Source organism: Eptatretus burgeri, chromosome 2 (genome assembly GCF_056783735.1).
Source record: "Eptatretus burgeri isolate ZD-2024b chromosome 2, Ebu_testis_v1, whole genome shotgun sequence".
NCBI lineage: Eukaryota > Metazoa > Chordata > Myxini > Myxiniformes > Myxinidae > Eptatretus > Eptatretus burgeri.
In genome coordinates this window covers 51,315,828-51,328,434 of record NC_140962.1, presented here as the reverse complement: position 1 = coordinate 51,328,434, position 12,607 = coordinate 51,315,828, and the positions used below count along the sequence as shown (strand labels likewise).

At 40.2% G+C, this 12,607-nt stretch overlaps 1 protein-coding gene across 3 annotated transcripts in view; it reads left to right on the top strand.

Moving 5' to 3' along the window:
- Window positions 1-12,607, top strand: part of LOC147032034 (serine/threonine-protein kinase 17A-like) — a 64,100-nt gene that overhangs the window by 23,503 nt on the left and 27,990 nt on the right. For 2 of the 3 annotated variants that reach the window (XM_085869311.1, XM_085869312.1), the window contains one exon: window positions 11,237-11,449. In XM_085869311.1, coding sequence (XP_085725437.1) covers window positions 11,237-11,449 — 213 coding nt within the window. Of the gene's footprint in view, window positions 1-7,263; window positions 7,603-11,236; window positions 11,450-12,607 lie in introns of those variants that run through there. The other variant, XM_085869310.1, reaches the window with a different exon arrangement.

The following is a 12,607-nucleotide window of genomic DNA, read 5'->3' as shown; positions in this document are numbered from 1 at the left end:
TCCCACTTCTCCTTCTCCCACTTCTCCTTCTCCCACTTCTCCTTCTCCCACTTCTCCTTCTCCCACTTCTCCTTCTCCTTCTCCTTCTCCTCTCCCACTTCTCCTTCTCCTTCTCCTTCTCCTTCTCCTCTCCTTCTCCTTCTCCTTCTCCTTCTCCCACTTCTCCTTCTCCTCTCCTTCTCCTTCTCCTTCTCCCACTTCTTCTCCTCTCCCACTTCTCCTTCTCCTCTCCCTGTTCTCCTTCTCCTCTCCCACTTCTCCTTCTCCCACTTCTCCTTCTCCTCTCCCACTTCTCCTTCTCCCACTTCTCCTTCTCCTCTCCCACTTCTCCTTCTCCCACTTCTCCTTCTCCTCTCTCACTTCTCCTTCTCCCACTTCTCCTTCTCCTCTCCCACTTCTCCTCTCCCACTTCTCCTTCTCCCACTTCTCCTTCTCCTCTCCCACTTCTCCTTCTCCCACTTCTCCTTCTCCTTCTCCTTCTCCTTCTCCTCTCCCACTTCTCCTTCTCCCACTTCTCCTTCTCCTTCTCCTCTCCCACTTCTCCTTCTCCTCTCCCACTTCTCTCCCACTTCTCCTTCTTCTCCTTCTCTCCCACTTCTCCTTCTTCTCCTTCTCTCCCACTTCTCTCCCACTTCTTCTCCTTCTCTCCCACTTCTCCTTCTTCTCCTTCAATCCCACTTCTTCTCCTTCTCTCCCACTTCTCTCCCACTTCTTCTCCTTCTCTCCCACTTCTCTCCCACTTCTTCTCCTTCTCTCCCACTTCTCTTTCTCCTTCTCTCCCACTTCTCTCCCACTTCTCCTTCTCCTTCTCTCCCACTTCTCTCCCACTTCTCTATCTTAACCCCTTTGGACGCACAAAAGAGCATCCCACGAACTCTTAATTTCCTCGAGCATGACACCACACCTCCCACTCCCACACCTTAGACACCAGTATTTCTCCCCCTAAGCATAATGGGTTGCGTTGGCCGTGCCAGGTATTGCGAGGCTGTTTTTCCGTGTATGTGCGTGTTTTGCCTGTCATAGCATAAGTTCAGATTGTCAAAGTTCTAATGGGATAAGTCTGCTCTGTTTGCTTTTGTAAATTGCTTGCCTTTTGTTGCACCCCACAAATTCCTTGCTGCACTGCTGTAAATACCAATAAACCAATTCACTCTGCCACATCCTTACTCGCTTGATTGTAAATAAATACTTGAATATAAATATTCCCAGCTCGTTTTCGTCTTTTCCTTCATTGGTCCAGCACGGTTCGTATCCCAGCTTAGCCAGGACATTATTCCCTAATCTGTTTTTCGAGCCAGTACGTCCTTGGGCAATTACGCTCGGCTACATCTGATCCGGTTTGATCAAGTGCGTACTGAGTGCGTGTCCCCCGGTAATTAGATCACGTGACCATGAGGTAAACAGTATTTATTAGATGGAGGACCCCAAGTCGCGTGGTCGAGTTATTGGTGTTCAAGTCCATTAGGACCCACCACATCACAAAGTTATTTGTGTGTGATGGCCTGCGATTCCGGGGAGTCTGGTAGGAACCCGAGGTAGCTTCCCCCCTCGTGGTCTTCTCATCTCTGACTCCCCGGGTCCGCAATAATATGTATGTGTGGTATATGTATATGTATATGTATATGTATATGTATATATATATATATATATATATGTATATATATATATATATATATATATATATATATATATATATATATATATATATATATATATATATATATATATATATATATATATATATATATATATATATATATACATATATACATATATACATATATACATATACACACATATATATATATATATATATATATATATATATATATATATATATATATATATATATATATATATATATATATATATATATATATATATATATATATATATATATATATATATATATATATATATATATATGATTTCTGAATGTGGCTTTGTGTAGTTGGTGAGAAAATTCACTGTTTGCTCAGACTGCTGGTGTCTATGAGTAAGAGATGGAAAGGAATGGGAGCCTTGGGGTGGGATGTGAAAGAATTGAGTGTGTTGTGTGTGGAGGGGTGGAATAGGGATAACTTGCTCTCCCCTCCCTCATGCACTGTTGTTCTTTCGTTTTTTGCTGATTTATCAATTTTGACTTGCATTGTTCACCAAAACATTTGTTTGTTTTGTGATTGTTCCTTTCTTCAAAGGAGAGGTAAGTTTAGTTTTATAACAATTTTTCTCCTCCTTCATCACCCCCAACCCTCCCTCCTAATCCTCCAATTTTTGTCTTACCGGAGTATCGATGAATGACGTTCCAAATATCGATGAAACCATGCAACTTGGCTGATTGTGTTTTGTTTAACATGATGACAAGCGTATCAGTTCATGGTCATTATTTCATTTGGGATCCTAAACAGATTTTTTTTATTTTTTTTTTTTTAACATCTTTGGGAATTGCATTTGTGATTTCCAGCTTTTGGTGCTTGCCATTCTCAAGTGTGAAGTCTAGAGATTCTCTTGAAACGGTTCCAGCTTTGTGGTTATTTCTGCTAACAAAGGACACCAGGTTTGATGAACAAAGTGGACTGCTGTTTTGATATCCATCATCATTGTTGTACTTTAACAATGTGCGGCTTAACTTGCTTTTAATCGTCCCTTCATTTGATTTTTTTTTTTAATTTAATATCCTGTAGTTTTATGTTTGGGCTGGTCAATAAATCAGTCGACACTCATCTCTTCAATCCTGTCAAAAAATGTTTAACTTTTCCTCAAAGACAACTTGTCTTGAGCATTTGGATTTCTGTTTCTGTCTCTGTCTCTGCTTTATGGTGTAGCACAATGTAAGCTGCTCATTGATCTTGCAATTTCCATTGCGGTTCGGGCAAAACCAATGGCATGCTTCGTTGTCTTCCCACTGAAGGCATTTGTCCTTCCACAGCTCGTATGACTGCCATTTTTTTGTGAATGTTGCACTTGTAAAACTTTTGGCCGAGTCAACCCGGCTGGGTTTTGAGTTTCGACTGTGCTCGTTTGTGTGTGAATGCTATAGTTTTGTAAAAACTGCTGATGTTGCAAAATGTTCCGTGAGAGCAATACTTGCTGGGCTTGAAGTCACAACTCTTGTGACAAAGGGGACATTTTTGTGTTGCTCGAGATGATGGGACGTTCTGGCAGAGTCTGTGGGAATGTCCATCACATAAACATTCAAACATATTTCCCCTTCCCTGTGTGGAAAACTGCTTTTGTTACATCATGCCATGGGACTAGCTATTGGTAATAATGATACCATCATGTCTTGTTTGCAGCAGCATATTTGGACATGTTGCACATGAGAACATCAGTAACTGCGGTGATGGGCCCGAGGCATTTGAATGTTTGAGTTAAGTTTGTGAATACCTCTGATTTTACTTGTACGAATGTCATGACTTGACATATAGTATGTAAGAGTAGTAATTTGGGTAAATTATTATTATTTTTTTTTTTACTTCATTTAAGAAACCAGACTCGGTGGTGTAATGGTTGGAGTGTTCGCTTTGAGCTGGGAGGTCGGTGGTTCAAATGCTGGTTGAGTCATACCAAAGACTTTTAAAATGGTACTTGCTGATTCTTTCCTTGATGCTCAGCATTTAAAAAGGATAAGAGCACTGACAATCCCCATAGTTTGGCATCCTTGGGGAGGAGGCAGTTCCTCCTTAGGAAATGCCCTGCTGAGCATGGTGAGAAAGGCAGCACCATTATTGTGACTGCCGGTACCCAGAGTACCTCTGGAAGTGATGGCACCACCCCGCCTCCCCCCCCTTCCTCCCCATTCTCTGTTTGGTTTGTCTAACAGTCCTGTCATGTATCATGTATTTGTCTGTCCATGTGTGTGGTAGTTCCACTACTACCTTTGGATCCTGGAAAAGCAAATATAAAAAGAGAAAGAAATGTAATAACATTAAATAATTACCAACATATCATCAAAACGTTGAATATATATATATATATATATATATATATATACATATATATATATATATATATATATATATATATATATATCCTTTTGTGTTATACAGGGTGTCTTTCATAAGACCGAATGGTTCTTCTCACTAACTTCTATAAATATATTTAGGTGAAATTTATGTATCGATTCGGATTGGCATTTAGAAAATGAATATCTGCGAAAGCCAAGGGTAAGCAAGCCTACCGCGACTTGCCCTTCCTTGGCTATCGCCCGTGACTTAACCTTGGTCCCCGATCCAATGAAAGCTATATATACATATTACATATATGCTTGGTCAAATATATATGTATATATATATATGTATATGTATATATATATATGTATATATATATATATATATATATGTATATATATATATATATATATATGTATATATATATATATATATATATATGTATATGTATATATATATATATATATATATATATATATATATATACACACACTTTTATTTATTATTTTTCCCTTCAGATCACCATATTACCTTGACTTTCAATATTTGGTGTAAATAAAGAAAATGTGTTCCCATCTCCAATCTATCCATAAAACTCGACATCATCAAAATCAGAGGGAAAGTATTGAAGTTGTGATCAAAAAATGTTTTTTGTTAATTAGGTCAAAGACACGAATCAAATATCGTATGTACAGCTCCATTTCAGGTACACTATTAAGATGCAAGAACATCTGGAAGGCCAAATCGTCTTTGAGATTCCGCATTGGCAAAATTGAGTGATGAGAAAAAAAAAAACATCATTTTTTTTTTTCAGACCCCTATTTGACCTTGACCTTTAACTCGGAGGGGTATGATGTAAATGCGGCTTAATCTCGGGCTCTAGGCTTATCTAGAGGGCTTTTTTTTTCTGATTGCACAAATCTTTATCGAGTTAGGGTTCAAAAGTCTAATTCGGTCATGACTTTAAAAATCAGGTTTAACGTCCAAAAAAAAGTCAACTTGGCATATTCGATTCACATTATTGATGGACTATTTCATTCAGAAATTCCGAGATACGGATCGGATATTTTGGAAATCGGGAGTGCAGGGAAAAAAAAAACCTAAATGGTGGGTTTAGTATTCTTAGGGTTCCAAGAAACTCTGGAGTCGAAGTACCATGAAAAAGTTTTGGCACTAATTGCAGAAACAAACCCTTCAACAGCTATAAGCCGATCAAACCTACCCTCGAGGGTGAGGCTTAAGTATTCAAACATGATGATGAAGTTTTTGTAGGTCCATTCAAGGTGTTTCCAAACCATCTTGGATAACTTCTCACGTGTTGGTGTATTTTGTCGCATTACCTTCGAAATGGACTTTGAAATGCTTTTTCATTCTACCATCCAAATGAAAATTTGCTTCATCACCAAACGATGCACGATTAAGCACAGTGTCCCATTGTACGATTTACCTCCAACGTATTTTGAACAAACGACACGTGAGCAGCTTCTTTATGGGTGGGTGCAGCGTTGAGTCTTCAAAATCCAGCAAAAACAAGGTCTTTGAAAGACTTCTGCAACTGGCTACTTTTTATATGCTGTTTAGGCCTGAGGCACAAGTGTGGTAGCTCCCTGATTGGTGGTTCAATTGGCATCATGTTGAATTATTTATTTTATGATTTTTGTGTCTGACTCATTTCCTCCGCCACCGAAGGTGAAGGAGGTTGTTTTCACCCCTTTTCTGTTTGTTTGTGTGCAGGATGTCTCAAAAAGTTTTGGACGGATCCGGATGAAATTTTGTGGACAGGTTGAGTGTGTGACAAGGACGAATGATTAGATTTTGGTGAAGATCTGAATCCGGATCTGGATATGAGAATTATTTAATTTTTTTAAAGTGATTTCATACCATTGAGAGAATGGGCCAAAAACGATATTGCACTGTAAAGCGTGATATTTCAAAAATGTAATGGGCCTGATGTGTTCTTGTGAATTGGGCATTGCGTGGCAGAGGTGTGCACTCTACAGAGTGCCCTTCTAGATTTTTGCTGTGTTCTTGCCTGAAACTGCACTGAACAACCATGACAGAGTTGCTCTATTCAAACTATGTTGCAATTTTTAAAGCACTGTATTTGGCTTGTAAGTGATAAATTCATCTACTTGTGGAAAGACCAAGAAACAACCCTGTTCTCCATTAAAAAAAAAAAAACACAAACTTGTGACCAGCTTTTTTTTGTGGCTGTTGGCAGCTCACTTTTAGGGAGCATGGCGGTTCCATTGACACAGTGCCCCTTGTATGTTTATGGCAATGATTTTTTTTTTAATTTTGTTAGGGTACTGTCCAACTCACCTGATTTTGTCAAAAAAACAAAACATTGTCTTGCACTTTGTGATGCAGTGTTATGCTTGCGAGCAGACTGGTCCCCGTGTGAGGCTTATTCCATCTGATGGACCGGACACCTTGGGATGCAATGTCTTGCCTGCGAAGCACTAGTCTGGCAGTTTATAGCTGGGATTGGAATCAGATCCCTGACTCGATGGTCTAAAGGCAACCCCAGTTCTACTGCACCATCCTGTAAGAACTGGCCAACCGTTTTTTAACTCGCCTGTTCGAAGAATAGAGAGCCATAGCGATACCCCCGGCATCAGCGTCAGCGTGAAAATGTTAAAGTTTTTGGTGCAAGTTATTTCCTTTCTAATGTTTTTATCTACCACACTATTTTTTTTTTTTACTCATTACAATATACAAATACATATATTGCTTTAAAATTATTTGGATCAGACTTCACTGCAATGCTTTATAAAAAATATTATTAGACTAGTCTTTTAAAAACGATAAATGTATAAACAGGCGAGCATTGGGTGGCTTTGACACCAACTCTGGTTAACACCTGCTAAACAGGGCTTTGCAAGCTGTTTTTTGTCTCATTAACAGGGCCAATTTAGTCCTTCCTTTTATCATAATCTGCCTATTATGCTGTACAAAGTCTTCATCTGGAGGTATACGAGTCCCACCTGTTGACCGAGCGATTCTGATCACCTACTTGATACACCGATGTACTTGCTTGTGAGCACCCGTTAAACGCACCAACAGCCTTGACATTTTGTCAATGTTATGACCAGCGACCACAGAATTATAAATTTCGTGACAGCGAATCTCAAAAGCTGCTTGCCTGGAAGTCTGGGACAAATATAAATCAATTCCCGACAACTCTTGTGAAATGTGTCTCCACGCATCTGCCTGTATTTTGTTTTGATGCAAGATTTGGAGGAAGTGCCTAATGATGCTCATTTTGTTGCATGATTAAATAATCTTTTTGTATTACAAACCTTGCCAGATGGGATCGTGTCGACCAAATTGGGAAGGAAAATGCGTCCATTTGTTTTGGCGATTCAGACAGAATACCGGACAAGTCAGACTGGAAATGGTGGATATTTTAATTGTTGCTTCATGAGATTGTGCACCTCGAGCTTTCTATTGAAATTCAATTGTTTTGCTACATCCAGGATTTTGTTTGGGTCCTCTATTTTAACGAATCGGAGCATACAGTATATATGAATATGATTTGTGTCGTCACCTGCTTTTTGTGCCAACAAGTACCCCGTCAGATTTTACCATTATACAGTACTACTTCTTATCGAGTTCACTTGCGGTACTCGTGTGCTCGAAACGAGTTGAGGTAATGAATTGTACTTTATGTTCATTTATTTTCAATACATTTTGTTTAAATTGAGGTGGTACATACATGTGGTTGTTGTGGGGGTGGGGGGATTCAATATTTATTTGAAAATGAAAACATTTTGTTGCCATCTGATTTCAATTAATATACTGAATTATAAAATGTGTAATTGGCTCGATTGTTATGCAGAGTAAAGTAGTTGTAATAAAGCATATATGGTGTCTTGAGGATGTCAGTTTAATGAAAGACTACCTGTTTTGAGAGTTCCCTTGGTCTTGGAACTGGGGTGGTTGTGGGGGAGGGAGGTGCTCGACAAGATCGACTGTACGATGATGTAATGTTTTAACAGCATTTATTTCTCATTCTATCAAGCATATTAACTCGAGGTTGACTGAACAGATTTGCACTTCCATTGCAATTATATTATCGAGTAGCCAAACGTGTTATGGGACCTCATATAAATCTGCCCTGCTGATAAGTATGCTTACCTACCTCCTCTTGTGTGTATTTGGGTAAAGTTGAACACCCCATTTGAAGATCATTAATGGCTTACCTTCATGAAAGGCTTATCCTTGGTCTGCTCAACTTCATCTCACAGGGGTCTGAACTGGCAATTTAATTTGGCCAACTAAATATGCCTCGCCTAATTTTATATTCAAATTCCTGTTCTGACCTCCAGGGGCACTGCATCAGCAGTGCTGTCACTCTCGGTCAATGATGCTACTCGCAGCCTTGTGCTGCACAGGAATAAAAAATAAAATGGAGAAAGACGACCAGACCCCGATGTATAATATTATCTGCCACGAGGGGGGGGGGGTGCCGCCTCGGGTCCTCCCGCACTACCGGACCTGAGACCGCTTGGCACGGATAACTTCACGCTCCGGCAGGTTGCTTATCGACCACGAATGTCAATTAGTTGACCACGTGGCCTTGGGTCCTCTTTTCAATTACCGTTTACCTGGGGGGTCGCATGGTTTTCTCGCCGGGGAATGTGCCCTCGGTTATGCACTGATCTTGTGTTGTCGTCAGATTTTAATGGGATGCAGCTGAGCGAAACTGACAGTGCACACCAGATGTAGACTGGAGCCAATTAGTTGGGGAATTAAAATCTCTCAGACGAACACTCAGTGCGGACGGTGCTTGACCAATGGAGAAAAAGACACCAAGCATATTGGAAAGCATAATTCTCGATATATCTCGCTTAGACACTTTACTTATCTAACAATACAAGGCACCATCAGTTTTGTACATGGAAGGGGAGATATAAGGAGAAAGTTTGAGGTGTTTGTCAACCTCCGCGCTCACCAAGCTTCATTCGTCGTCGAGACTGGCCATGGGACTGACCTCCCGACTTGATGTGGGGGCAGCGAGCATTTCTCCCCACTGATAGCGCAAGCGTCCTGGAGGCTCACGGATGGTTCCCCGGGCAGCGCGATGGTTACCGCTGAAGGAGGAACGATAAATGCAAGTGCAAACTCCAGCTAGATGTCAGCGAGCTTGGTTTTGGTGGAATATGCTAATGAGGTTGCACTCGTGCCTTGAATGTGGTGTTCAATTAAAAGTGGGGGGAAAACCTAACCAATCCCATACAATGCATGCTTCCTTTGTAGACGATTAGCCATAAGGGAGGACCCTATCTGGAACAAGTATTAACAAAATGACTAGCTTGGGAACCGCTATATGGTGGTTGCCATTGCCTTTGAGTCACAGTTCCCAGAACCATAACAGTTATTTTATTGTAATATTTTAATTAATTTACTCTGAAAATTTTCCACTCAATTGTGAAAAATTTTTAAAGCGAGCTACTTTGATTCGTACACTTAAATGGTTGTTTGGAGAGTTTGTTCCGATTGTCCGACGACAAAACTGATTTTGAATATCTTTTTCACACGGTCAAATATATCCGGGCTTCCCTTGAGTTGGAACGCCAAACATTTTACTGGTTTTGGCAATTGATGGAAAAACATTCAATATTGTCTACCCCAAAGTATCACAATAATATGTTCAATTTTGTTGATATTTCTGTTCAATAATGTATTTTTCAGCTTAATAAAATGTTTGTCTCTAAATATGTGCTTGATTTGTGGTAGTTCAATAGATGTACGTTAAATCCTGGGCAATGCCGGGTACCTTTGTGGGAGGAGGGGGGAAAACTGCAGGAAAGGGGTGGGGTGGGAGTCTCGAGGGGTGGGAGGAGGGGCTGGAGTTGCCCGGAAATGCCGGATACCTTGGCTAGTTAGCAATATACAGGTGTTTTTTAAGTGTGGAAAGACTTGAAAAATGGGAAACACAAACAGAATCAAAAGCTGAGGTTAATGGTTGAATTTATTTTGTGAAGTTTTATAGAAACTGTTTTCGTTTTGTTAAACTTATTTGAAATATAAATCGTTCACTGGTGACGTAAATTTTTCTGTCTCAGACTCTTGCTCTCTTGCAGAAGCAAAAATAAGAAGAGCAATCAGAGCTTGCAGACCCTTGCCAGGACTTGTTTTGTGTGGCGTTTGTGCGCTGGTGTGTTACGTAATTAATAAGAGACATAATTAGAACTGCCATTTTCTAACTGCTGGCAGTGATGACCGGGTACCAAGACTTCCTGTTTTGATTGGCCACCTGACCTGTGACGTTGAATGCACCTTCGGTGAAAATTTCACATCAATCCGGGAAGCAGTTGTGGAGGAAAACACAAAAGTTTTGTAGAGACAGAGACAAACACAATACCCTCTCCTTCGGCGAAGGTGATTACGTGGTGGTATTGTTTAAATGGGAAGAATCGTGTTGAGTTATTTCACACATAGTATCGAAATGATTTGGCGTGCGTGATTTTTTACCACCACCTTCTCACGAGCTACATTCTAACAACTTACGACATGCTGTTCTGCCCATGTAAGTCGGTTGTTGCAAAATGCAGGCTTTGCAGCGTTTAAAACCCACCTCGGATTCCAAATATTGACTTTACCTGCCGGTTCATAATTGCTTTTAGGTGATGTCTGTCTATCAACGCTTTGATAGTGATATCTATTTTTCAGAATTTGATTTTCCTCATTTGAGAATTTAATTGTTTGTAAACTCCCATCATAATAAGTAGCCTTTTGTGAAGAGATTACAGATGAAGGTTTATTATATATATATATATATATATATATATATATATATATATATATATATATATATATATATATATATATATATATATATATATATAAAATTTTCATTCCAAGTGAACCCACTACCAAATTTCTCATTGTTGTGGCAGAGGGAGTTGGTAAATTTCACTATGTTCGTGACATCGAGTAGCGTTCTTTTTCTGGAAATATTTCAATATGATTGTTGTCAACGTAAAGGAGATGATGAGGTTTTTGGCTTGGTGTTAACTTTTGAAGCATTGTGTAACTCACCAATTAGCATGGCCGTTTGTGGATTTTGAACTCTAATTTGATTTGCGGTCTTGACGGCTACTAATTATGGTATGTTATTCTCACGAACTTTATCTTCAGTCAGTTTTTAAGCTGCTTTTGTGTTAATCATCTCAGACTTTAAAAAAAAACAAAGCAAACAAAAAAAAAAACATTTTTTTTCAGTCTACAATAAGTACAAGGTATTCAGTTGCCTCTTTCTGCATGTCCTGCTTTGCCAGGGGAAGGTTTGCTGTGGTCAAGCAATGTGTTGAGCTCTCCTCTGGGCGAACATTCGCAGCCAAGCGGCTGAGGAAGCGTCGGCGAGGCGAGGACTGTCGGGCGGACATCATACATGAGATGGCCGTGCTGGAGCTGGCACGCACATGCCCACATATTGTCACCCTGCATGAGGCGTTTGAAACCTCTTCAGACATGACCCTCATCTTGGAGTAGTAAGTTGGAATACCCTCTCACTATCAGAATTCATTGCCTCCCTTTCACACTATCGGAATAGCCTTTTGATTGATTGCATCCGAATTGCTTTGAATTGCATTTACCTTGACATCACCTGCAAAGTAATAATATTGCCTTGCATCATGAACACTAGTTTTGCTGCAACATTTTGAGGAACTTGAGGGCAGAGGAAGTTGTGTGGCATCGACGACGTGCACGCTGGGAGGACAACCTCCCTCCCTTTCCCTCCTGCACTGCCGAGTTCTGTAATAAAATAATGAAGCGCATTGGTTTGTTTATAATTGACAATGCATGCGCTTTGCATTTGAACAAGCTTGCACGTCAAGCGCAAAACTGCCCCGGGTGTTGTTTCCAAAGCGTTTCGACTCGCTTTGGAGGGAGCCGATAATGTGAATCATCTCTGGTGGACGAATGGGAAGCCAAAACTTGATGTTCCAAAATGATTCGCTGTCATTAAATCTGAATTCATAATGTGGCGAGCAAGCTTGCAAAATATCTCTCGAACATTTGTGTGTTGCAACCGACGGTAGGATTTTAGTTTTTCATTGACATTCGATTTTGGATAAGATTGATGAGCATGTTTAACACTGAGAAATGAGGTGCAGCTGACATTTTGAATGGTTGCCCTTCATTGGACCCAACAATAAAAGGTGCTGACGTCAGTCGGTCCCAACGGTCTTTTATTTAGTTGGCCTCTGCAAGGATCATGCTCAACACAAGCCGGCCTTTGTTGGTATACCTATATTGTCTGGCCTCTGTTGAAGAGCTCATGGGAAGAAGGTCACACACACACACACACACACACACACACACACACACACACACACACACACACACACACACACACACACACACACACACACACACACACACACACACACACACACACACACACACACACACACACACACACACACACACACACACACACACACACACACACACACACACACCTATTCTGTAATTTCTTAAATTGTTTTGAATTGTTCTATACACATCCCTCTTGGTAAATATTCACAAAACCTCTGCATGCTTCTCGGTATAGTAGGTCCTTTCTGTTATTATTGCATATCTGAATGTTGCCCCTGGCATAATATTTAAAGGCCCGTGTCCACAAAATGCTGTTCTTGTCACGG